Source organism: Tetranychus urticae, chromosome 2, assembly GCF_039701765.1.
Source record: "Tetranychus urticae isolate SD_2017Ah chromosome 2, NJAU_TeUrti_SD_1.0, whole genome shotgun sequence".
Lineage (NCBI taxonomy): Eukaryota > Metazoa > Arthropoda > Arachnida > Trombidiformes > Tetranychidae > Tetranychus > Tetranychus urticae.
Genome location: NC_142959.1, coordinates 23,653,725 through 23,680,502, shown reverse-complemented (window position 1 = coordinate 23,680,502; position 26,778 = coordinate 23,653,725). Strand labels below are relative to the sequence as shown.

General features: G+C 32.7%; 6 protein-coding genes and 2 long non-coding RNA genes across 11 annotated transcripts in view; 5 read left to right on the top strand and 3 right to left on the bottom strand.

Moving 5' to 3' along the window:
- The first annotated feature begins 56 nt into the window (after window positions 1-56).
- LOC107367586 (uncharacterized) lies at window positions 57-4,461 on the top strand. The gene is made up of 2 exons (XM_089268054.1): window positions 57-917; window positions 3,273-4,461. The coding sequence occupies exons 1-2, from the start codon at window positions 903-905 to the stop codon at window positions 4,122-4,124; spliced, it is 867 nt and encodes a 288-aa protein (XP_089124180.1). The 5' UTR covers window positions 57-902; the 3' UTR covers window positions 4,125-4,461.
- Window positions 1,552-5,905, bottom strand: LOC149094164 (uncharacterized). Of its 2 annotated transcripts, none has more exons than XR_016199008.1 (5): window positions 5,654-5,905; window positions 5,081-5,370; window positions 4,824-4,954; window positions 2,629-4,337; window positions 1,552-2,320 (listed from the first exon to the last, which is right to left on the bottom strand). It is a non-coding gene; the product is annotated as an uncharacterized LOC149094164 (long non-coding RNA). The 2 variants fall into 2 exon arrangements; XR_016199007.1 differs by having other exon boundaries at window positions 5,593-5,734.
- A 141-nt stretch (window positions 5,906-6,046) lies between these two features.
- Window positions 6,047-9,605, top strand: thoc5 (THO complex subunit 5). Of its 3 annotated transcripts, none has more exons than XM_089268053.1 (14): window positions 6,047-6,204; window positions 6,377-6,587; window positions 6,696-6,854; window positions 6,945-7,055; window positions 7,121-7,294; window positions 7,370-7,440; window positions 7,500-7,614; window positions 7,676-7,808; window positions 7,878-7,952; window positions 8,047-8,090; window positions 8,153-8,349; window positions 8,456-8,554; window positions 8,622-9,007; window positions 9,074-9,605. In XM_089268053.1, exons 2-14 carry the CDS (start codon window positions 6,381-6,383, stop codon window positions 9,436-9,438), a joined length of 2,136 nt encoding a protein of 711 aa, XP_089124179.1. In that variant the 5' UTR covers window positions 6,047-6,204; window positions 6,377-6,380; the 3' UTR covers window positions 9,439-9,605. The 3 variants fall into 3 exon arrangements, with proteins under 3 accessions (XP_089124179.1, XP_089124178.1, XP_015790808.2); XM_089268052.1 differs by having other exon boundaries at window positions 6,127-6,228; XM_015935322.3 differs by lacking the exon at window positions 6,047-6,204 and having other exon boundaries at window positions 6,314-6,587.
- Window positions 9,606-10,081: 476 nt separating this feature from the next.
- On the top strand, window positions 10,082-16,129 carry LOC107367578 (phosphatidylinositol synthase). The gene is made up of 3 exons (XM_015935308.3): window positions 10,082-10,829; window positions 10,971-11,122; window positions 15,214-16,129. The coding sequence occupies exons 1-3, from the start codon at window positions 10,331-10,333 to the stop codon at window positions 16,063-16,065; spliced, it is 1,503 nt and encodes a 500-aa protein (XP_015790794.2). The 5' UTR covers window positions 10,082-10,330; the 3' UTR covers window positions 16,066-16,129.
- On the top strand, window positions 11,099-14,294 carry LOC107367576 (CD151 antigen-like). Its single transcript, XM_015935307.3, has 5 exons — window positions 11,099-12,396; window positions 12,838-13,011; window positions 13,214-13,417; window positions 13,487-13,570; window positions 13,639-14,294. The coding sequence occupies exons 1-5, from the start codon at window positions 12,118-12,120 to the stop codon at window positions 13,717-13,719; spliced, it is 822 nt and encodes a 273-aa protein (XP_015790793.1). The 5' UTR covers window positions 11,099-12,117; the 3' UTR covers window positions 13,720-14,294.
- LOC107367540 (uncharacterized) lies at window positions 16,085-19,704 on the bottom strand. Its single transcript, XM_015935248.2, has 5 exons — window positions 19,233-19,704; window positions 18,456-18,784; window positions 17,697-18,129; window positions 16,735-16,993; window positions 16,085-16,547 (listed from the first exon to the last, which is right to left on the bottom strand). Exons 1-5 carry the CDS (start codon window positions 19,514-19,516, stop codon window positions 16,311-16,313), a joined length of 1,542 nt encoding a protein of 513 aa, XP_015790734.2. The 5' UTR covers window positions 19,517-19,704; the 3' UTR covers window positions 16,085-16,310.
- A 131-nt stretch (window positions 19,705-19,835) lies between these two features.
- On the top strand, window positions 19,836-20,764 carry LOC149094163 (uncharacterized). The gene is made up of 2 exons (XR_016198808.1): window positions 19,836-20,285; window positions 20,371-20,764. It is a non-coding gene; the product is annotated as an uncharacterized LOC149094163 (long non-coding RNA).
- Window positions 20,316-26,778, bottom strand: part of LOC107367505 (uncharacterized) — a 51,508-nt gene continuing 45,045 nt past the window's right edge. Inside the window, exons 11-14 of the mRNA XM_089267708.1 lie at window positions 26,305-26,601; window positions 24,724-24,843; window positions 23,097-23,170; window positions 20,316-22,939 (exon numbers count right to left, since the gene is read on the bottom strand). Coding sequence (XP_089123834.1) covers window positions 22,093-22,939; window positions 23,097-23,170; window positions 24,724-24,843; window positions 26,305-26,601 — 1,338 coding nt within the window. The 3' untranslated portion in view covers window positions 20,316-22,092. The remainder of the gene's footprint in view (window positions 22,940-23,096; window positions 23,171-24,723; window positions 24,844-26,304; window positions 26,602-26,778) is intronic.

The following is a 26,778-nucleotide window of genomic DNA, read 5'->3' as shown; positions in this document are numbered from 1 at the left end:
AATAATGTTGACTTCTGTAGATTCAGAAGTCAACATGATCTAGACACAGAAGAAGAAGAAGAAGAAAAGTGTAATCATTCTGAAAATTTCTTCCTCTTGGGGTTCCTTTATTAAGGCAGGTTCAGAGGGTTAAAGGTTCTCTCACCTTGACATACCTTCATCAACATCATCCTCTTCTTCCTCCCCTTTTCCCACTCTGGCCTTTGCCCAGCCTCTTCTCAGTTATCTGTTAACATGTTGTTGCTGCTACGGTTAGCTGTTTAGGTTGTTGCTTGTGTTGTTGGCGGTTGCCTTACATTCAGTGTGTATTTTTTACCTCGATTAAAGTGAATTCCGTTTTCTATCAAATCAGGTTGGCAAGATTATCATCTTCATCATCACCGTCATCATCAACCTCATCGTCGTCATATCTCTTTCATTCTCATCTTTCTTGATCGTCTTTTCAAAAATCTCCCTTTTTTGCTCTCACAATTTTCCTTTTTACATCTACATTAAGATACTTTTTTCAGTTTATAAGTTTCACCCGTTGAGTAAAACTGTTCAATTTTATTTCATAAGCCAACCAGAGTGATTAACATTTATCATCATAATCATCATCATCAAAAATTCAAAATCATCACCTAAAGTAACAGTTTTTGTAGTCTGTTATCAAATATTTAAAATACATTTGTTTTGTTTTTTTGGGTAACATTTATATTTCAATTTTTGGGTTTACAGACAGTTTACTGTGACTCTTTTGGAGTTTAAATTGACTGGAATCGCTGGATTGACATCTAATTGTGATCAAATTGTGACAACAAAATTACATTGGAGTCCAATTGTAAACCAAACCTTTGATTGTAAGGACAATCACACCAACCAACCTGATTTTATGTGATCAACAGCCGGTTCAATAAAGGACCATGATTAAAGTACAAGTAAGAAGTTATCTTTCAATCAAATTAATAGTCTAATCATCATCAACACCAGTTTACCGTTGTCTCAACCAAAGACACCAGAAAACATTGAGTTACAAAATTGCCATTTGAAACCCATTGAACATTATTGAACCAGTAAACCCAACAGCAATTACACTCTCACGGCATCATTTTAAATCAATTAAATAGATTATTTTTCATTAAATTATCTAGTTTCACGATTAGTTGGAATCAATGTTTTCCTATTGTTACTAAACACTTAATTGTTGCTAATTAAGGCAATAAATTTACTAAACATTCGTGAGTTTTTACCTCAGCAAACCCTTAGGGTCAATTTAACCTTACTAACCTGTCTTGAGTATTTTTGTTCCCGTTCATTTCATGGTTCTTGAATTGCATGTCACCCTCTAATCATCTTTAAAATTGTTCACATTTGATCATATGAAATAACCTGTAACTTCCGATTATTGAAATAACAATCTATTCTCAATAAACACGAGTTAACCTCTTCAGGGTTGGTTGAATAAATCATCTCAAGTTGAATGTTGGTAAAAAAAATGATCGAGAAAATGAAACAAAACAAAGATGCAAAATTAGTTTACCTCAAGTAAATCAACAAAGCGTTTCACTGATAATTATTCATTGGTTTTAATCACCATAATCATCGTTTATTGAACCTGTCAACAGATTGAATCTATCACAATATGAAAATGAGTATCCGCAAACGTTGACAATTTCATGGACAAAATTTGCTAAACGTTGGGCCTACTCTTGATCAACAGGTGATTTAAACTGATTAATAGGGATAATAATAGGATAATGTGTTAAGAGATGCAATAATTGTTTACCAACAGTTGAAATTGCTAATTATATTGGATGAATGAGGTCAGCTTTGTCCATTAAAACCCTTGGCTAAGTTGATTGAAAAGAGGCAAATTAATTTTGACAATGATTTATCGTAAAAGGTATTATTGGGTTCAATTTCAGCTAACTCGATGACCAAGGTGATTAAGATGGCATTAGAAGACAAAATGAGCCAGTTGTTGTTGTTGATGATTATTTTGATCAGCATAATGTTTAAAGATGAAGATAAATGAGAATTGAAATGCGGTCATTCAAATTTGATTCCGGTTTGTGAATAAATTTTCAGTTTATAAGATTGAGATTGATTTAAATTGAACAGATTATCACTTCTTTACTTTTCCAGCTCTTTAAATGTTCAACAAAAAATATCAATAATCATTGTTAAACCAGTAAACCAGTTAATAGATGAGTTGCGGCATTTAATTATAGATTAGATTCATCGGTGTAGGTCATTTACCGTTAGTTAAATAATGTGAAAGGATGGTAAAGATGAAGATGATCAATTGATGCTTTTAGTGTAACCACAAAAGAAAGTAAACCTGAAAATTGATGAAGAAAAATAGGTTTAATTCAATCATCTAATGAATCGGATTCAATAGATAACTTTTTCTCGCTCCTTCCTTCAATCCCAATTATCATAATTATTATCATTATGATTATTATTAGTATCAAAAGGATTTCAAGATCACGTTTGGTGATTCAGTTAACCATGACATTAACCTTTAAAATGCTTGATGTTTCGTTTGTTGTTGTATAAATAATAATAATAATTGTAATGATTACAATATAAATGTATGGGAAAAGAAAAGGTTAAAATAGATGTTGATGAGAAACGGTAAAAACATACATTTTACAAGACCAACTTCGGAAGCGCATTAACATTTGTTTATCTTCATGTATGGTGTTAATCGTTGAATTGGTTAAAAGGATTCATCATTTTCAGGTTGGTCATTATGGGGATCGTGATTGCGATTTTGGACATAATCAGGGATACGTCAGGAGAAATGTTGAGGGCTAAATATAAAGGTTTACTGGCACAGTTTTAAACATTGAACCAGCCTTATCTCAGTGTTCATAAATTGTTGACTATTGATAATCAAAATTCAATTTTTCTTTTTTTTTCTTAAAAAAAGAAACTCAGTCAAACTGCATTTTTCTTCCAATAATAATTCATAGGGTTCATGAATTGATTTAGCACAGGATGGGTAATTGAGTTAACTTGATTGTGAATGGAAATAGATTGTTAAATTTTTATGTTGTCCTTTTCTCCATCTCCGTTTGATGTTAGTTTTTGTTGGCCTTTTTCTTGTAACTCCATGTCAAATCAAGGTTTTGATTGATGAAAATGGTTTCAAGTGCGGTAAACTTGTAACTTGATGATGATTAAGCAGCCGTAAAGTGTTACATTTTAACTTAATTTATTTCTTCATTTCTTTATTTTCCATCTCTTTTTTAATTACTCTTTACCCTTTTTATCCATCACCTTTCCAGTCCTTTTTTATCCTCTATTTAACTCTTTTGGCTTTTACTTTAGTCCCATTATCCTCAGCTGATGATGATGATTCCTCTTCCTCCTCCTCATCAACAGTTACAACCTCACCTAAATCATCCTCTTCAACGTCCATTTTAAAACGAACCCCTAAAACATCTAAACCCTCAACATCCTCAGTTTCAATGGCAACACATCCTCCTTGGCCATCGCGATCCACTGAGTCATATGGATCATCATCAGTTTCCAGAGCCACTCATCCTCCGTGGCCAACTCGAGGATCAACAACCTTTGATCCTTATGCCGATTTTTACTCATCTCGGGCAACTCATGCTCCTTATCCACCAGTTAAAAGAGCCACTCATCCACCATTCCCACCGCTAAAGAAAGGTTCATCTGGAGAATCGTCTACTTCATCATCAATCAGCTCAGGTCTGGCAAGTAGCATTGTTAAAAAGCAATTACTCAAAATTGATGCTGACTCGCTTCGTAACTGGCTAAAGGAAGCCTTTGCCTACATTGCTGCACCACTTTTCATGCCTTCCGCCATAACCAAAGCAATCAAAGCTCCTCCCGGTCTAGCATCACCAAGTCGTTCCCTTTGGTCCAAAATGATTGCTAGCTTTAGATCAGTAATTCTCAAGAAAAATGATTCCGAAGAAAGTGAAAAGGGTTCAACATCATCCAGCTCAAATGAGGACAGAACAGATCAATTGAAGGAAAATGTGGCCACATTTTATCGTAAATTGGCTGAGAAAATGGCATCTTCTTCATGGGCAACCATTTTATCCGGTAAAAAGGCACATAAACGTAATGTAAGGTCCATTAAACGACGATCTTTCAGAACAATTTAAATTAATTCTCGCTAATCAATTGTTATTATCGCCATCTAAGTTGGTCTCATCGGGGTACATTTTTATCCTCTTTTTTTCCTTTTCCTTGCGCTCTTCTACTTGATTAGATTTTTGTTTTCTTTCCTCTCTTCATCTTCCTTTGCTCTTCCCTGTTAACGGGTTGTCGGGAAAGTGGCCTACTTTGGGGCCTCACCATTGTTTTGTAATATGTACCTATTTATATAAAAAAGAGAAATCATGAACGTAACTTATTATTATTATAATTAACTCTAAATCTCGCTGAATATACATATAAATATAAAACAAATAAAGTAAAAAATGTTAATTATGTGTCAAATTGATATTAATTTTAGCTCATTTCATTTGCGTTAGTTAACCATTATTATTTAAATTTGCTCATTTCTTTCAATACAATACACAATTTAAGATTACCATTAACTGATCACGTAATGTTGATTAGGAAAAGCAAAATGATTCAAATGATGAACAGTCCATATTGGGAGCTTTCTTAAGCATGCTTTTCAAAGTATACTTTGCTGTTCGAGACGAGACCATTTTTCATTGTCAACATTACAATAATACTAATTTGGTTTTAATAAATGAAAGTCAAGGTCAAATAGTTAATCAAAATTAATTGAAATTAAACTAAATTTGAAAAAATAGACCGTAAAAGCAGTCAACAGAAAAATTGAAACTTACTGTGCAAGCTTTAAGGTTGAATGGTCTGACTGATGGTAAGCAAAAGTAAGCGTAAAAATGTATATCATCATTATCATCATGTAAACCTGAGAATCGTCCAAATTGGGTTCCGGTGTCAATTAATCTATAATCTGTAATCAAAAATTTAAACATGTTTAAAATGGTTAAAGAAACACCGTAATCTAATCCGTACAATTTGGTTCAATGTGTTGCCTTTTGCTATAAAAATAATACTTTCAACAGAGATTGTAATTTACCTTTACGTCTTATCTTTCCATTTCAACCTTCTCAACAACAGTAACATGAACATCATATACTGATGCTGTTGATGACGATGATGATCATGATGATGATTGATGATAATCCAAGCCGGATCCTTTTAGAGATGAATAACAAGAATCGCAGACCCAAATGCTATTTACCCGCATCGGAGTTAGGCCTTAGGCTGGTTAGATAATTCAACTAAATAAATATAATTTTTGTGACTTGTTTATTGAAGAGGCCACGGATGTAGTGTGAAATGGGATTCAAATAATGACCAAGATGACTATAAAAATTGGATAAACATAATTTTTAAAGGATTAAACAAAATGTATAGGAAGAGATTAAGCCAGGCTCTTACAGCAACAAGTATACAATAGGCTGATAGAAAGATCATGAATAACATGATTTTTATATTTGTCACCTTCAGACAGATCTACTATAAATATAGTAAAAATATATTTTAAATCTTCGATGATTTTTTATAATAAGACGATTGAATGCTTACCTTAAGTAAGATATACTTGTTGAATAAGTGTTAAATAATAAAAGATGAAAAAGATAGTTACCATCCTGTTGTTGGTTGAAATTAAATAGTATTGCTGGTAATCAATCAGTTGATAATCACAAGTAATTAAAAAGTAAAACAGCAGGAACCATTAATAGGATAAAATGCGAATTAAATTATCAGATAATCATTTTTTGGTCAATCACATCAACCAAGTATAAAAGCAGACAATCCTTTTAATCATCAACAAAACATTGACCTCTCAACAAAAATCCAAATGTTTTGATATCAAGTTTACTTGCTTTGACTTCATAATAAAAGTCACTAGATCAACTTCATTATCATTAACATCCGAGCTTCTGTATTGAAAAATTCAAACTTTATAATGATACAATCAGCCGTTAAAGCATTTCCCAAGTTTGATATCATTAGTACAGTTAAAGTCAATTTAAGTAAAACTTCTAGAATTAGTTTCTAATTTTACACACACTGAGATTAATAAAGCTACTTTAAATATTTACGTGAATTAAAAGCTATCTAAGCTAAATTCTCAGCGGAACATCTAATTAATGTTAATCATTTGGAAAGCTACTTGAATAGCTGTAAAGTAAGGTGAGTATCAATGTTTGAGAAAAGGTAAAAATGTGACTTGTTTTTAACCGGTATTTGAAAATGGCGCCATTTCTTGGGAGCCAATAGATTCTTTTCTATCAAAGTGTGCTTTTTGTTGCAAATGTTATTTATGTTCATCAATAATAAACAATTACTGATTCTTATACTCTAGCAAAATGCAGTCCGATAAAAGTTCTCATGACAGAAAAGTTCGCCGTAAACAATCAACCCCCTCATCATCCAGTTCATCCTTGAATTCATCATCTTCATCGAAAAAGGAGTCAACTAGTAGCAAAAAAGAGATGAGAACATCGACCAAATCCTCAACAAATAATTCTTTAAATTCGTCATCGATTAAATCAAATGAGACAACTGTTAATGTGGTTAGTACTGGAACACAAAGTTCTCTTACTCGAATGACTGTTGTCTAAATGTTTATATAAACAATTCTTATATTCTTGTTTGTTTGTGCTATTCTTATTCTTCCACAGATGAATGTAACATTAACTGCTATTGATCACGAAGAGAAAGAGGCTCTAAGCCGTGATCCAGAACAAGATGTAGAAACATTCAATCATACCTGCGACGAAATCAGAACTAAGCTAGCTGAAATGAAGATTTGCAAGAAGGATAATAATACAGAAAATGATGTAAGTTTACCTTTTTCCACAATGTCTTTGAATACGCGGATTGATGCTTTACCAACCGTATTAATGTTCTCTTTTCTATTTGTGTCTCAGCCGGACTTCAATAAACGTAAATTGGAAATTGCCATGGCCTTTTTGGAATTGAAAAGACTCAATAGATTTGATAAAATCAGATGTAAACATGCTCGTGATCTTGTTACTGAGGTTTGGTTTATTTATTTGTCCAAGAAATCATAGACTCTAATTTAGCATTAATCTATCTTCCTCAGGAGAAACAAAAGGTTGACGGTTTTCATTTACAATTACAAAATTTGATGTATGAAGTTCTCCATTTACAAAAAGAAATCAACAAATGTCATGAATTTAAATCGAGAGATGAAACTATTGAACTTGTCAGCTTAGAACAATTCTATGAGGAAGCACCGGAGGATGTTACAAAACCAGTATGTTTTCCCTTCGATTTTAATCTTTTCTATCTTATTAAGCCCGAAAATTTTGCTAAATTATTCCATTATTAGCTAAAAGAATCAGAGGATGCTCACAAACGTACTCTCGCACGATTAGAATGGGAATTGGAACAACGTAAAAGGTAAGAAAAACTCGATTGTACTTTTCATTTCTTTCTAATCTTCAATTTCAATTTCATAGGCTGGCGTCCACTTTGCAAGACAAGATGGCCTTAAAAGAATTGATTGTGGAGGATATCGAAAAAGAGAAAAAACGTTTGGAAAGTTTAAGACCAATATTGATGAGTGTTGTTGAGGTAAACTAATTGCGGTGTTACTCATATTGTCAATGATACTAATAATTTTTAAATTTTTCAGGCGGCTCAACCTTTACAATCGCAGCTAGGTTTACCTCTTCAAGTGAATGATAACCAGCATGAAAAAGCATCGTATTTGTCTCGACCTATGTATGTATTATATGTGAATGCTTGTGCCATGAAGGAAGCTTACAGTAAGTTAAATCTCGCAAAATCATCTAAACTATCTTATTTATACACTAAATTCTATTTTTTTCTTTCAGAGGAAAATTTTGCCGTGTCTATCAACGGAAATGTAGATGAAGCCAAAGCAACACAATTTTCAAATATAATTGAAGGTAAGTTGGATTTTAGATAAAATTTAATAAAAATAAATTTTGATATCCCCGAAATTTCTAATTACCTTACTATTTTCTCTTTTTTATTCTCTAGATGAAGAAAGTGCTGAATCCGATGCTGAGGATCGTAAGGGCAAGGTATTTTTTGCATATTTATGTATGATGAACACGAATAATCAATTATTTTCTTTATTCTTTAGCGTCATCGTAAATCAAAAATGGATAAGAAAGAGTTAATGATGAAAAAATTGATATCTGCTCATCCTCTTTCAGTCAATTTAAACTTTGCCGATAAAGAGTCTGGCACAAAGTTATCGTTAGAATTTTTTCATATGATAAATCTCAACATTATAACCGTCAAAGTGAATATAACTGGAGAATATGATATCAGTAGAAGGTAATTATTTTGTCTATTACAGTTTTGTTTGAATTCGATTAAAATTTATTGGCAAAATTTTCTTGCAATTATAAATCGACTAATTTTTTCCCTTCTATCATTTTAGTGAACTTTTAGGCTCACATATCCTGGATAACTTATTTGAAAAAGACGACGGCCTAACATCGCCCAATATAGCAAACGATTACCAGTTGAAAGCAGCAAGGTATATTTCAACAAAATAGTTTTTTAATTCCCATATACTCATTGGAAAAATAATTTTCTTTTTGCAGAATCGATAACTTTAGCGATCTCAGTAATAAAATTGGGTATGCTTACAAATGGGCGCAAACTTTATGCGGCTTGAATTTCCTTCCAAGGGATGAAGATAAACAAAGCGTCTCCTACAATTTCACCCAAATCATGGATATCATCAAAAGTCGTTTCACACATCGAACAGGTCTTCATCAAATAATTCTTGAATTGGAAAGAGGTTCAGTCTCTTTACCTTCTAGTCTTGTTTCTGTGGCTTTCAACAAAATGAGCTGTTTAATTAAAGATTGGAAACCATCAAGTTTAGACGAGTGGTTGACTGTAACCACAGGTCAAAATATGTTCGATTTCAGTTTAATTGATGGCTCTGAACATTTTTTCAAAGTAACGCTCGTGAGAGGATCAGGTAAATACTTTTAACAAGAATTATGTTATTTTAAGCCACTAATATTCGTTTCTTTTCTAATTTTAGCTTCACTCAAAGCTTTAGTTGCTTTACCTACTGATTATCCCAATAGTTCTCCCCTGTTCCAATTAACCTTGAATTGGCAATCTGAAAAGACCAGCTCAATGGACACATCATTGCGAGATTTAGAATATTATGTAAATATTAAATGCATCGAATCTGTCTTGGAATCGGAGAAAATTCGCACCTTGGCAATACAAATTTATACATTATGCGTTGGATTCGACACTTTTCTCGAAGCAGAGCAGAATCATTCTGGTGCTGAAGGCCCAATGGAATTTCCAAAAGGAAGAATATTTTCCCACAACTATAGTGGCCGAGATCATAGTAAACCTTTTGAATATGCTCATGAATATGGCATTTTTAGGTGATGATGACTTTTGATCATTTTGCCTATCTTCATTTTTTTATAATATCATTGTCCAAATAGAATAAAACATGTATCAAAATTGAAAAAATTATGTAAACTACCAATTGAACATTGAATCTAGAATTATATTTTGGTTTTTTTTCTATAAAATTTATTGTTATTCCTCAATATGATCCTAATCTTCGAAAGACCATCAGTTACTTCTATTGACTATTTCTTTTAGCTTTAAGCTGTTGAGAAGACCTAAAGAAGCCAAAAGATGACTGAAGAATGTAGATATAAAAGTAAATCAATTTGATTATGACTAATTGAGCAACTAATGAAAAAATTTCTTATTTACTCATTAAATGGACGATCGTTCTAATTCTTTAATCATAGATGCTTTAGCAGCATTCGATCGAATTTTTCAAAGCTTTCTCTTGATGAATTTCCCAGCTTCTCAATTCAGCTCAATTCTATACAAAAGAATTATGTTCTTTATCGGTTAATTTACTTTAATCAAAATTATCAACGGGTTACGGGTCTATGGTTTTTTTCAAATTCAGAATTCATGGTTTTACTGCACTGCATTGTTAATTTCATTCAGTAGGTGGTGCTAGCTAGTAGCTACTAGAAATAACGTTTTAAGGCTTCAATTCTAATCCTTATGTAAACAATATTTAATGTTGTTTTAAAAAGAATTAGTTTTACAGTCTTTGATCAAAGTTATCAAAATAAATGGGATATGGTCGATTACTATTATCACTGACACCTTTATGGAGCTACATAAGAATTGAATAAGCGTCGAATAGTCTCTATTTGGCTTCTCATTTGTCTCCTAACTGGCTAAGTTGATCAGCCTTGGTAAACAATTGTAATTGTACATCTTACATTTAACGTTTATTATTTTCGCAATGGAGACTAGAACAAATATTTTACTTTTTGTGCCCAATCTAATTGGTTATGCTCGTATTATTCTGGCGTTCATATCCTTCTATTACATGAAAGATGATTACTTGAAAGCTTTGTTTTGCTATTTCATGAGCGCTTTCCTGGATGCTTTTGATGGTCATGCTGCCAGACTCTTGAATCAATCAACTAAATTTGGTGCCATCCTTGATCAACTTACAGATCGATGTGGAACGATGGGCTTGGTTATGGTTTTGGCCCTTTTCTATCCCAAATATATGTTTTTCTTTCAACTGGTTAACATTATAGATATTGCAGGACACTGGCTTCACATTTGGGTCTCTTTACTGCAAGGCAAATCTAGTCACAAATTCATTGATCTAAGTGAAAACAAAATCCTACGAATCTATTATACTTCCAGGCCTGTATTGTTTTTCATGTGTGCAGCTAACGAGCTCTTCTTCGTTGCTCTTTACTTGTGTCATTTCACCTACGGTCCATTCCGTAAGTAAATTTTTCTCATTTATTCCTCTATTTATCAACCTGATCACAGTTGAAATTTCTCATTGAATTTCATTGACATCCCTTTAAATGTTTTGTTATAGTCTGTTGTTTAATTTTAAAATGTCTCCTTTTGTTTTTCAGGAATCTTTCCATTGATTGCTTGGATTTCCGGGCCTTTTGCCATTCTTAAACTTACCATTACGGTTTTGCAAGGCTTCTCTGCGGTAATCAACATTGCCTGTATTGATGCTTCGGAGCGAGCAGAAGCAGAGAGTTTAAAAGGAAAACAAAATTAGAGACAAATGATATTCTCTGGGTGTGTCAAGTTTTGTTTAGAAAAGCAAAAAAGTACTTTATTTTGGCGAGCAACACGCGAGTGTCAACAACAAATCATTAAAACTCAATATGACTGTCCTGAAAGATGATGATAATGATGGCGTTTAACAGTAAATAAGACTTATAAAAGCTGAAGGAATGAGCAGATGTTATCATATTATTCGTATTACAATAAAAAAAATACACTTAACACAAATAACTTCATTCATTTTTAATTTGAAATCAAACATCATTAAGCACAAATATTGTACCAAATGAAGCCTCCCGCCCCTCCTCATGGACATTACCCACCAGCATGATGATCATCATCATCTCTATCACTCTAATCCTTTTGGTTATTTTTTATTTTATTTTACCTTTTAACCACGGTTTATCATCTTTATCATTTGGATCACTCCCTCATATCATCATCCTGGTCTTTCACATGCACTATCATCATCATCATCTCTCTCTTTCCCTCTCACATTTCGATCTTCCCGCTCAATAGCATTTCGTTTACTCAACAGACCAAGTTTATACACTTTGAATAGAAATAAACTTTATTCTATTGTCATTTTTCTTTTTCCTATTTTTATTTTTTATTCATTTGATTCACTATTTATTTACACAATTATCCAGACTACAAGATTGTCAATCTACCAACCGTAAAATTTAATTATTATCTCACTCTATTCAACTGCCCTTTGCATAATTTATCAGAAGAGTCATTTACACTTGTTCAACCTTATTTTGTTATTGTTTCCTCTGTTGCTTTCCTGTTGATATTTCTACTCTCTGTTTGTATTTCAATTCAATTCTGTCCATTTTAATTGTTAAATTTATTCCCATCTCTTTTTATTCCCAAATTTCTGGTGATCTTGACTTTGATTTATCTTGATTTGTTTCGTGTTACCCTCAACCAGCCGTTCGTTGCTGATAAAACCAAATCATCATTGATTCTTTACGGAATAAAATGGCTTTAAGCTGTGGTGCAAAATGTGCCAAATTGTTGTTACTCATTTTCAATGCTTTCTTCTGGTCAACTGGAATTATACTTTTTTCTCTTGGAATATTTTTCCTGGTCGAAGATGAAAGGTCATTACTTTTTGGTCTCTTCGCCAATCAGACAACATCTTATGCTTTGCCTCAATACTTAGCCTGGGCATCAATTGCCATCGGAACAGCCATTTTTATCATCGGCTTTTGTGGCTGCTGTGGTGCTTTAAAGGACTTACGTTTTCTATTAATTCTAGTAAGTTAAGATTCCTATTACATCAACAAATTGTCAAAGCTCTGTAACTTACAAGTTATTTAATTTAGTCGATTTTGGTATTTAGTTTAGTCAGTTTGATAGCATTTCAGATACCAAAGTTGCTGACCACAAAATTGGTAACTCCAATTTAGCTTTCAATGTATGGTGGATTAGTTTGCTGATTAAGTAAATCAACCATAAATTGTCATTAAACTAATTAAAATTGGCAAACCCTTAATTCAATCTAAATAACGCAAAGTTTTGGTCAGAAATTTTTTACCTTTTGTCTTTCAAGCTCATTGATCTAAATCCTTATATTCTCACCCTTCAAAGCTTAAACTCTAATCACAATTTGAATTGGTAATCAAATGAAGATGATTCTCATACATTTGATTGATTTATTTTCACACTAATTGATACCTAATTGTTCATTCATCACAGTTCATGGCCTTTCTTTTCATAATATTTGCTCTTGAATTAACGGTTGGAGTATTAGCTGTTGTTTTTCAAGAGAAAGTTGTCGCTGAATTGAAACTTAAATTAACGGACAAACTACAAAAGCAATATGGGTACAATGATGCATTAACGGCAGCAATCGATTTGGCTCAGACGAAGGTGATTAAATTTTGAATTGATCAAACGTTTGCGCTCACAAAGACGAGCCAACCATTTTTAACATAACATTTATCCTTAAGTAACTTTTAGGTAGAAATTTCAACTGGAATATGAATTATTTGCTCTAGTTGATTGATCTTGTTTAACTCAATCACATTTGATAGTAAACTGATTCTATTTTTTTTATTACTTAAATCGACAGTATGAATGCTGTGGAATCGGTGGGCCAGATGATTATCGTCTATCCGTTTGGCGTAACCAATCGGTTGGTGGACAAGGAAACACCTTAGTTAAAACATGTTGCACATTGATCAATATGAAGGAGAAACATTCTTATATCAACCCGAGGCCAATAGATTATGAAAAATGTAAATCAAATTTTCCCGACACTTATCGCCACAATAAGGTGAGTACAATTAATCAAAATTGATTGTATGCTTCTTATTGAAAATTACTTCTTCTCATTGTAATTTAGGGTTGTGAATCCGCATTGGAAGCGTTTATACGCAGTGAATGTCTTGTGTTTATCATTATTGGCTGTGGATTCTCGGGAATTACGGTATTATACAAATCCTTAACTTCGTCACAAAAATGGATCAATAATATTTTGTTTTGCTTCTTTTACAGCTATTTGGAATGATTATATCTCTTTGTTTGTGTCGAGCTCTTGGTTCTACTCAAAGCCTAAGTGATCGAGAGGATACTTGATTGTAATTTAAACTGTATCAAGATTAACTTCTCGCAAGGATTTTTAGATAATTAATTGGCTATTTGTCCTCAATTCGGACCACTACATGATGTCAAAAAATGAAACACTTTTCTCTGACCAATTGTAGCCAAATTTGAATGAATGGTTGGATTATCAAATTATATTTGGTTGACTAGACAATGGCAAAAGCAAAACATTTACAATTTTCATTGATTATAGACTGAGCAATTTATTTAAATCATCTCTCATCAAATCAGAATCAACTTGTTATTTCATTCGCAATTTCAATTGATACTCAAATGGATGCAACTGGAGATCTTGTGAACCTTGATGTACCATCTAATCAACTTTAAAATAGTAATTAAGTAGATGATATTGTATATTATGTTAAATGTTAAATGTTAAATTATAAAAAAAACTGGTCATGGTGAATCTCAATGTGCAGGATGTTAATTTATTATTTATTGAACATGTGAAACATATTATAATTTGTTAACACTGCCTGCTATAATTATAATGTATAACTCAATTTTGTTTAAGCAAAAAATTAATTAAAATCAATTCCATCAATTTACGACGTTTTTTCAATGAAGGTAAAGAGTTTCAAGACTTGTGTTTACAATTTATTTCTTTATATAAATGTTATCAAAAAGAGTAAAATGAGAGGAAAGAAAGGAATAGAAGTCATGAAAACAACTCTGGTTCTTTATAATGGATTATAAGAGATTTGTTATCAATCATTCATTTGACTTAACATTTATGAATATTGTGATTCAGTGAATGTCATGTTTATTTCACCTTCGGAACATCAATAAATTTAATGTCTCTAAATTAATTTCGCCTTTCAAAGCATTTTTCAGAAACTTACGATAAGTCTATGAAAAACCTAAATGGCGTTTTCAATGTTGGATTGGGGTTAATGTAACACTTTGTAGGTAAATTGTAAATTATGGTTTTCTGGTTAGATTAATGAGATTTGCTAGTTAATCGTGTTATTTACTGGGTTATTCCGATACAAAGAGGAGTGTCTGCTACACAATTTGTCTGTCTGTAGATGTTAATTGATCCTGGGTCATTGATTAAAGCTTTTTATGTGAAGGGTTTGATTTTGTGGTTGAGATTGTATTTCCCGATGACCATGGCAGTGAATTTGTCGACTCGTGTTCTTGATTTGATTTTTCAGACACCTAGAAATAGGCGATTGTTGCCTGTGTGACTGAGTCAGTGTTGACTGGTTCAAGGTGCGTTGTTGAGTGATTTCATTCATTCCGCACCAAATGTTGGAGCTATTAATTGTTGAACCTAATTTTGGATATTTGGGTAAAAGTTTGAGTTAACCTAACTAACGTTAACTGCCATCTAGTGAGATTTAATAAAACAAATTGGATTCAACAATGGCGAGTTGGTTAACTGAGTTGTCGTTGGGCTCTTGTTGACAATTGAAACTGGTTTTAATTTTTTTTTATTGTGATTTATTTTTGTTGATAATTTGATTTTTTGGTGTTTTTAAAATGATTAGTGATGAAAGCTTGTCCGCTTCATCTTCAACAGTTGGTCAAAGGTTGTTGATAGACTTCAAAAGGCTTTTGAATAAATGTATGGAAATGGTTCATCATTCTAATGAAGATTACCGATGGCGATTGGAGGCTTACTTAATTTCTTTGGAAGAGAAGCTTGGAGAGCTCAGACGGATGGATATCTTAAAATCAGATCAAGATGAATTAGCTGAATACATACGCAATGTTAAATTTTTAAAAGGGTTGGTTGACCTGGATAAGTTGAAAAGTTCATCTCAAAAGTTACTTGCTTGTCAAATATTGTCACCCGTTCCATCAACAGCAACAACCGAATCAACATGTAAAACAAGAGAAATTGGAATTAAGTCAAAAGCTAAATACATTGAAGAGGTTAGAGATGAACTTTTAAATGGTAATCATGAGCCAAGTGATAGTTTGAGACATCGTTTTGGTGCAGGAAAGAAATTGAAAGAATCAAAGGCCGGTGAAAATGATAGTCGGTTACTGGGAGAAACACTTTTAATTCAGGCAGAAGCAGCAGCTGATATGCTTGATTTTACCAAAGATTTAAAAGAGTTTGCAATTAAATCTAGTCAAGTAATTAGAAAAGACGTGGAAACTATAGAGTCGACAACTAATGTTGCTGATGTCAATTCATCGGTGTTGAAAAAAAGCAGTGACCGTTTGAGTGAGTTTGTCCGTCGATCTTGTCAACTATGGATTTGGATTATGTTGGCTTTAACCGCATTCATCTTTCTTTGGATGGTCGTGTTCATGAAAATATTTCGGAAAAAGTATATAAGTGCCGATTATAATGTATCAGAATAAATAATTATGTATGAAACGATTAATTTTATAAATAATTTATTGAATAAACAGAGTTTATTTTCAATAGATGGGGAAATAGTTTTGAGCCATGGCTAAGAAGCGAGATAACGAGTTTTAAAGGGCTACTTTGATTGAGTATTGTATCAATCGAACCCATTTCCGCTATTGAATGCAGATTACGAAAAAAAAAGTATATATCCATGGTGTTTCTCGCAACTTTTGTGTTACTTTTTTATGTCTTATGCTTAAGCATTAAGAGATGGAAAAGCTTCCATATCGTCAACTTTTGGAGCTGATTGTTTAGAAGTGTCTCTTCCTCTTCGTCGATCAGAGCGGTCGCCTTCCATGTTTCCCCGACCACGTCCAGATCCTCTTCCACCTCTTGGACCTCCACGACCCCGTCCTCTCCTCATGTCACGATTTTCATCCTTGAAATTAATTTCTATATCTAACAATTTCTTTTCTCTTCCGTGCCTTATTTCCTGTAGAATGAAAGAAAAAGATGTTAGTACATTTTAAAACAACCATGGACAATAGGATGTCATAGGCCTCGTGAACGAACAATTAATCTCTCCGGCGTAGCATGTTTTTCTTGTCATAAAATTGGACAGAAAAATCGGCTTAAATTGACGGAGGTGTGAAAAATTATGAGATAATCTCAACTCTTACCACTTCGATTTCTTCATATTCGTCATCATCAGCGTTATCATCATCTTTTTTCTTGAGCACATAGCCTTTTTTATACTCAGGATTATTCTCTTCTCCTTCGCCTGGCTTTCGAATGTTCCATTTTGGAACTACCCTCTTCTCATCTTCCTTCTTCTTCCATTCATCATAGCTCAGCTCGATTTTAGCTTGCTCTTCTTCGGTTTTAATTTCGTCTTTAGAAGATTCTTCTCCAGAATTCCAGTCACCAATTTTATTTTCTCTGTTTTAATGAAAAAAGTAAAATATAAATTAAATGTATCAAATAAGACTCGTGGAATAATGAAATTAATCACACGGTAAATTCAAATTGGAAAAACAAGTGAATCGAGGTAAATTACTTGAAAAAAATAAGCAATAAGCTAATTACACAGATGTAGAAGGAAAATATATACTGATATGCGAGAAATATTTAACACACGTGAAGGTAATCAACTTTTCAAGAACGATATTAGAGATTCACACACACAATAAGCAGGTGAAATTGCAAAAGGTAAGAAAATGAGGGAGCGAGGAGAAAATACAATTGCAGGAGCATGAAAGAGGGAAAGACCATTAATTTAAAGAAATTTGAGTGAAGCAAAGTGAAAATGAGAAACATGAATCATATATTTGCCTGACGTGAAAACAAACATATTAGATAAGATGATTAAAATTCACAAGAGTCGGATTGAAAGTGAAGAGGTTCAAAAACCAATGGATTAAATCTTATGTAAAGATAAAAATGAAATTACTTCAGTCTAATGTGAGTTGAAAGAGAATAAAATCTATTAAGAACGGATAGCTATAGGGAGATGAAAGGATGTTAGTATGACTGTTCAGGTCGATTTGAATAGTATATAAGGATACAGCAGTTAATTAAACAAAACTTTGAATAACTAATTGATTGGTGAGTTAACAAAAGCAAACAGAATAACTTTACTCACTTCTTACTGTTTTCCTCTGAGCTTTCCTGTGTGTCTTCGAGTGAGGCTTGTGTATCAGGTTCTCGACCCCAGTCTTCAACGGGAGAACCCCAATTGAATGATCCGGCTCCATCACGTTTCTCAACGGGTTTTATACTGGTTTTGTCAGACCCTGAATGTCGATCATATTCTCGTTTGCCTCGGTTATCGAAACCACCTCGTCCTCCACCTCGTCCTCGACCTCGTCCTCTGAATCCGCCTCGTCCACGACCGTCACGACCGTCACGAGCTCCACCTCTAGCTTCTCTATTTTCATCTCGATCTCTGGGTTTCTTGTTATCGGATGATGAATCGCCAAAAGTGGTGGTATCCCAAGCGTCGGCGCCACCCCATTCCTTTGCTTCCCATGCAGCATCTTTGTTGGTGTCAGCACCAGAATCTTTGAAATCACGTCCTAAAAAGGAAATCAATAAAGTGTGAATATTCTCTAGAAACTAACAATATTTTACAAATAGAGTGAAATCGTTTTCTGAATATGGTTAGTAAAAAAACTCAGAAACAATGATAATAAATATTGAAACACAATAGAGATATTCAACAAGCTAGCCTTCGTAAAATTACGGATAAGATAACAGAATCTTATCATCGAAAGCGTTGTTTACTCCAAAGAGTGAAAGAGAATTGTAAAAAACAATTTAAGGTGCATGACTCTTTGGATAAATCAAACATGCCAACAAATTATTTAACCAACAACTTTTAAACAAGACAAAATTTATATACTTTGTTCTCTGTTTTCCCGGCCTTCATGGTTACCGCCCTCGTCTCGGTTTCTGCGTTCACCTCGGTTAAAGTCAGATCGACCTCTACCCTCTCTTCTTTCACCTCGTCCTTCAAAATCTGATCGATTTTCTTTGTCCCGATGTTCCCGATTGAATCGACGCCCATTATCATCATGATCGCCTCGTCCACCTTCTTGATGTCCACCTCTGTTACCAGGTCGACCTCCTCGGCCTGGACCAGATCTGTTTCTTTGGTCGCGGTCGCGGTCACGGTTTCCGCCAGCACGATCGCCATTTACAATGTCCTTGTTCTGTCCAGCATTGCTAGACCTGAAATTATTTTTTTACAAATTAAGATAATAAATTAATTCACATGATGATGAAAAAGAGTAAAAGAAAACAATAAATGTTTTCAATAAGGATAATAGACAAAGATAGCCGTGAGTAAAACAAAGATAAACTAGAAAATGAAGAGAAATAGGATCGAGGGAGATAGGGATGAAAGCAGCAAAACCACATGGTATCAAAATGGTGTCGCAAAGACAGGGTATAGGAAGCACGATGGTATTTGAAGAGACTTTGTTAAATGAACATAAAAAATTAATTAAAGTATTAATTTTTTTCAACGAAAATGAAAAATTTAAAAATCAATTTAAAGGGGGGAAGGTTAAATGAAATGAAAATTTAACAGGCACATTGATTGTAGTAGGAGAAAAAGAATAAGTACGAGACAAGTTAAGGTGGAGGGAGAGGGGAACGTGAAAAAAAGAGGCAGCACCTTTCTTTTGCAGATCCTTTGGATTCCTGGTTTTCATTGGAATTAGAAGTAACCTTCTTAACACTCTTCCCTTTACCTTGGGAAGCTTGATTGTCTTTCACCGGGGCAGCGGAGGCAGAATGGGATTCAGAGGAGTGAATTTTATTTGTTTCGTTGATAGTGGCAGAACCTTTTGAACTACTATCTTTTAAAGGTTTAGAAAGTAAATCCAGTGGGTCGACATTCTCATCAGCCATGAAAAGAGCATACCTATTTTTCACTCCAATGCCATAACTGACCTCCATGATTAAATTATGTTCGAGAACTCAGCTCGTTGTATCAATAACACTAACAATTAATTGAAGAGGGAAGAATAAACCCACTGGTAAATGAATTGTGAAACAAAAAACGGAAACAACACAAGCAATAAAATTTTAAACGAGCAGAGCGAAGGAACGCGCTATAAACTGAATTTTAACAAAAGATTTATAAGTAGCGAAAACGTGATTATACGAGAAAGAATGGAAAGGAATCAGGTAAACGAAAGTAAACAATAGATGTCTCTGCTCTTTTTCAGAGCCATCTAGTTATTTGCTAGAGAAATAGTGCAACCCGCTTTAGTTGAAACACTGCCTGGTATTTACTCAGCAATTGAATTGAATGTATTTTTTGAATCATAATCAATTTTGATTTCAATTGTTATTTGTATTATATCATCCAAAACGACTTATTTAATTAATTGGTGAAAAGTTGAATTTTTTTATCTTTTGTTTTACGTTTTCCTTATTATCATTACGTAATTTATTTAATTTTAGTTTTTGTACAACAAAAGGGGATTGTGATGTAATCTACGTCTGAAATCGCGGGAAATCAGCTCTGAATTCTTATGTGTCTGTTAAATCCTTGATATGACAATTTAAACAATCGATGGGATTTTTTCCATAATGTTTATCAGAATAATTAACTGACTATTACTTCCCATCGTTAAATTATTATGCTACTTGGTGAGATTAAATATGTTTTTACATTACAATCACTTTTCATGATTCAATGTTACTTCAGCGTATAAATCAGGTAAGTCTTTTAAATGAAGAAACAAATAAGTTAAGTGTTTTTAAAATCTTTATTAATTTACAATCTTTCTCTTTTATTTCAACAGTTTGATCGAGATTGTTTTGTTGAAGTGTCTCACAATTTTTCTTCTGCTACCTTCACATTCCCATGACAATTTCATCTGGTTCACCCAGCTTTTTGTGCAATGATTTTCTGGTTCATCCAATCAGCTCATTAAATTGGTCATCCAACCAGGTGTGATTATTTATTTTGTTTTACAAGGAGTCTGATTTTTGGGATAAATTTAAATTTAAAATTTAAAATTCAAACTGAGGAAACAAAAAGAGGCAAAACGTCTTCTACCATAAAGTGAAACATCTATGCAGTTCTGACTTGGTGAAATCATTCAGCATGAGAGAACATTGTGTCAAACGATTTTCTATTATTTAACAATAAATAAACAATGGTGTAAGAACATTGATAACAATAATAAGGATAAAAACAGAGCCCATAAAGGATTTGATGGAATTGTCATTCATAATTGTCATTTGACTTGAATGGTCGATGTTTGTGTTCCAATCAGGCTCAAAAGATGATAACCAAATAGTCATAATGGATGAAGTGAGTGGATTGCAATACGAAGACATAATTAATTAATCTAATAACGATATAAATGGGTTGAATCGATAACCAAAAAGAAGCCTAGATTTGAAAAAAGGTGATAATGTTTCTGTATGCTTTAAACAGTGATTGTAGGATTGATTCAAAAGATATGGAATATCAACGGAAAAGGATTTATCTATATTGTAGATCGAGATTGAAAGATTTTGATGAAAATATATGAAATTGCATAAAACTCCTTTTTGATTCAGATGATTTCTTTCTATTCATTTGTTTTCGCAAAAAATCTCAATTGACTTTGTATTTCAATTTAACCGGTTAATGAAAATTGCATAATCATAATTAACATTAGTTCATTTCATTGTGAGTTTGTTCGAATATTTTTTACTCTGTTTTTGAAATTGAAAACAGATTTTTCCTGGTATCAAAATCATTCTCTAAAAAGATCAGATATACTAATTAATACCTGCACGAGAAGAGATTAAAAGAGGTAAACCAATTGGGTTAACGAAGAAAGTGAAGAAATGATGAAATCCTGCATGGCTATTCAGATTTCATTTGTGATGAAAAAATTCGATGATTGCAAAAAAAGAAACGTTGATGAATGTAGAGATTGAATGACGAAATGGTGAAGAAAAATTTCTTATCGATGTTTGAATATTGAAAAGAGCAAAAATGAAATATATCGAACTGTTTTTGTTGTGAACTTGATTAATTTATCTCAACATTGTGTTGATTTGTCCAGTTAAATTAGCCGAAACGGATCCATTCAAAGTAAATTTCATCTTTTTTTTGTTTCCAGATAAACCATTTACTCGGCTTTCTCGAGGTTCCTCCAAGTAAATTAATTTATTAGCAGTTTAATCAGTTTTTCTTTGGCCATCAGAATTGTACAAATTTTAAAATATAATCATCTCTTGATTGATTTGATCAACCAATCAATTTCGACAGCATCATTAAATGGAAAAATGGTTCCAGTTACATCCCAGTGTCAATTTAAAACGTAAATGGATTGATTGTTTTTTCACCAATGTGTTGACCGATTTAACCATGAAAGTTGAAGACATTTTGTGCTCATTTGGCTGATAAATTTCTTTGGTATATAATAAATTGTTATTTGAAATAATTGTAAATTTCAATAGTTATTGATTCTCCATATTTTTTCTTCTTTAAATCATTTGATGTAAAGATCTAAATTGGGTTATCATCAAGGAGGTTTCATCAGGATACGTGTAAGAACAGCTAACCTTTCCTCTAAAGCTTTCTTTTGTTGTAAAGCATCTTGAAGGTTGTTTAATAATTCTCTTTCTGAGCTTCGCCAGAGAGAAATAATATCTTCCTTGCTCATGGATTGAATTTTAACAGTGTCAACCATACTGGTGTGACGTGGACTTGGTATAATCATGGAGGCTCGAGGAGATTGGGAATAAAGAAGGGTCATTTTATCTTGTTCACTTGGTGAATTTGCTGGTATACTAAGTTGCTGTTTAAGAATAGAGAGATCATCGAAAGACCAGGTTTTAATTATGTTCATCTCATTGTGTTTATATTTTCTTTTAGCGGAACCTAATCCACACCCAGAGTCACCAGGTAAAGCAATATCTTCTAATGAGATGCTAACATTTTCTCTCATATTAATAATCTGAGTGGCACACCATTGCTTGTTATCTGAGCCAATTGAACTTGTAGATGATGGAGATCGACAAAAGCCATATGGAGGTGGACACAAATCAGTTGAACTTAAAGATGTTGATCCTTTAGTTTTACCCAAATGACTTCGAGAATCGCTACTTTTTAAACTTGATGGCGGCTTTGTTCGAGGTGTTTTCAGGACAGGCTGGTGAATATAAGCTGGCTCATCTTCGGTGGTAAATGAAGGTTCTTTCCATCTAATTGAAGAGGTCCGTATGGTTGTAGCACCACCAATAGAATCATTTTCACTGAGAAAACTGTCCTGATTGACAGGTAATGTTGGTGGTGAAGTCATTAAGATTGGTTGATTGGGTAAATTAGGTACAAGACCAATTCTTTGTTCATCCTTCTGCTCTTGAACCCTAAATAATGGCAATCAAAAACAAAAAAAAAGTAATATTAATAATAGTGTAATGGATTGTAATAGAAACAAAAAGCAAAGATGAGCAAATATTAATTTAATCTTGCAATGGTCATAATTCACTTGCTTTCATTTTTCTGCTCTTCATTATTACTCACATTTTTCGTACTTCCTGCATCATCTCGAAAAATTGTGATTTACTCTTTCGACGACGAGCTTCTTCTTTCGCTTTCTAAATATGGATATGAGAAGAAGAAAATAGTAATAAAAAACAATATAAATATAACAATCATAATATAAAAGAAACAATAATAATCAGCAAACTGATTGATAATCGTTGAAAATGAAGCAACAAACACCAAGATGGGAAAGGATGAAAATAATGAATAGAAGACTGTTGATAATGATCGATTTTTTCTCCATCTCATTATTAATCAAATTGTGGATAGACTTAGCATTGCGATCAGTCAATGAAAATGTTATTTCATATTGCATTCACTCTGTCAGATTGTTAATCACAACCAATTGCCAACGGGATAATTAGAGTCCAATTCAACCGATATTTATATTAGAGTTTGGGATTGCTGAGACGCAAAAGATGAATTGATATGCCAATTTATTTTGAAGCTCAATTTCATTATCAACTAATGATTAGTGATTGCATAAAAAAAGCGTAATCAATGATTGGTGAAAAAGGAGTTGAATTTTCTACTCAAATTTCAACCAATTTTATAGTTAACATTGAAAACGATAATCCATTGATATCTCTCTTAATTGAAAGCAAATTCATTTCATTGGTCGAGTCATCATCTCAAGTGACTATCTCAAGTTATAACATGGAAAGAGTCTCAAATATTAGGTTTAATTTGGGTTGACCTTTAACTTTTTCAAGTCACTTGGCTATTCTTGTTTGTATTTATGCAAAGGAAATTTGTAAACAAACAACTGTCAATAATAAACACTCCACAATCATTGAAATATCCAACAATTTCAAGAGCAGCAAAAATTGCAGATATCACATTGAAAATGTTTTTTTCTTGGAGAGAAACTACACTTCAGAAGCTACATGCATTGAAATACATTAGATTAAATTTTTGATTAAGTAAACAGGCAAGGTAAAGTTAACTGTTGATCGATTATAATGGCTACATAATGATGATAGAAAGTGTCTGAGAAAAATTGATTAAATAAAGACATAAGGGTGGAAAGTGATGCTAGTGAAGGTTGGAAGAGTGTTATGAAGAAGTATCAAAAAAAGCAGAAGCTTCAAGAGATTAATATCTTGAAGTAAACTCTCCTGATACTGGATGAAATGAGTATGGAATAACCCTATTTATCGTTTGATAAGTAGGGTTGATTCAAAATTTCACATGAACAGTTAATCTCTAAAAACCAGAATAAAAAAAATACTGTGAAGGTAGTCAATGTTTAAGCATGAATTTGATGGATAATGTGAATAGATTTAGAAGGTTAATCAGAGTGAAATATGTCAATCTCTTGCAATCCTTGACTCAAAATTTGATATAACAAGTCAATTGAAACGGGTCATAAGCTTTCATCTTTCAATCCAAAGAGTATAACTTTCTTAACCATTAGGTTTGAGTTGAAAAAAAACTATCAAAGATTAATTCACATTAAATTGAGTTGAGAATTGAATGGACAGAGGGAAAAAAATGAAATAGTTGAATAGATATGGCAATATAAACTGGAAAGGGAAAGAAGGTTGAAGGATATTGAAGTGGTTCTCTATTTCCTGGTGTTGGTCAATTTGAAAATGCTTCGTACCCTCTTTAAACTTTTCTGGAAAAGGCTTGTTATCTGTCCAGTTCTCAGGCTTGACATTATTTCCTTGGCTGAATGATGTGGTGATACAAGTTCAACTGTATTGATAAATCGATATAATTTCTGTTGAGAAAAAAAGAGAAAAACGAAGTGATTAGATAAATTATCGTTTTTTTGGGATGGAAGGAAAAAGAAATGTAAAAAGAAGTTTAAAAATGAGATTTAACGAGAATTTGATGGATCAACAAGAAATGGATCACAGGATTGGGCATTGATTTAACAATTTATGTAGCTAATTTAATTATGTGATAAATTCTTAGCAGGATTGATAAAGAAGAATCAAGAATGATTCTAAAAAAAGGATAACCAATGAGACGGAATAAAATTTTATTTAATGTTCAGTCTATTATTAACCATTACTACATTTTGATTGCATCGATGGACAGTCAGGAAAGGCTTTGAAATGGATTAATGGTTCAGTGAATAATTAACCACAATCAAACTATTTTTATCTATCAAAATGGTTTTAAAATACTATTTATGTGTGGCATTAGTTCAAGCTAAAAGCTAATCAATTTCAGCAATATGCAATGGGAGTTGAAATTGATTCAATAAAGATTAACTAATTCACTATTCAAGCCTTTGTACTCACATTCAAAAGAGGTAAATCTGATTATTATTTTCAGTATTTGTTGGACAACAAAATAACAGTTTAACACTGAAGGTAAACTCACAGGTACAACGATAAATCAGTGTTCATAAATCAAGATTAACTATCATTAAAAATTTTTGAATTCGCGCAAAGGGACGATAAGTTATTAACGGTTCAAAACCGACTATTTGACTGTTAGGCCTTGGATAAAATAATAACAAGTGGATCATTTTTTTGAAACAAAATTACCATAAACAGGGAATTGTTTAACATTATCAACCAGATGAGTTTACCTTTACGTTTTGGGTTAACAGAGTAGTTTTTGTGCTTTTGGAAAAAAAAGTAAATGAAAAAGTGCAGAGTTTAACCAGAAATGAGACCTAACTTATCATTTAACGTGGATTGCCTTCAAGGTGTTTCCAGATTATTTTCAGGCAAGTATCTTATTTGTTTTGGTGAGTTTACTTAAGAATAAGAAATTGAATAATATTTAAGACAATGGTAAGCTGTCGAAATAATCACTTCATGGTTAAGTTAATAGATCAGTTTATGAAAAATTATTAAAATTGTAAGCAATTGGCTAGCAGCTATTTTGTTATATCATACTATAATGTTCATGGTGATCAACATCATCAAAGTAATGATGTCTAACAGTGTTAACGATCTCTCATACAGTATAATAAGAAACAGGAGGGAAAAAAGGAATAACATATGCAGTTCATGTTAAACTGAATATTTAACTGATGATTATGATAAGAAGAGAGAAAAAAAATAAGGTTGTCATCATCAATAAAAAGCCAAATAAACAGAGTAGACACATATCGTTATGATATTGATAGGAAGACATTGTCATGAACTTGATTAATTCTGGTGTTCAAAGGTGGTTTCACTTGTAATACCATAGCTTATTATTATGGTTTATCATAACTTACTTGACTGAAAAACATTAGATTTGGACTTTTCCAGTAAGTATCCTTGGGCATTTTTCGCAGCTTAGGCAGAGCATATTTAAAGACAACATGTTCAACCATAAGGATAAAAATGCCAACCCCAAGACCACAAAGAAGCATTATGAAAACCCCCGCAACGGCACGTACACTCAATGGCTTAGGAATATTGAGATTGTTGAGTGAATTTTCAAGACAAGAAACTCGGCCATACCATTTACGCTGCAATTGATCTAAATATCCATATGTATTGTATCTTAAAATTAAATCGGAGATTGCATTCTATCACCAAGATAAAGTCCAGTTATTGAGATGATGATTGGAAAAAGGAGGGAATCACATCAAGTTGTAAGCCAAAGAAGGTGTTGACCAGTGGAAACCAGAAAGACCAGGAAAACAAAGTGGGTTTAAAAGAAAGGAAAAGGGAAATAAGAAAGGATTGAAGGTAAATGAGAGTTT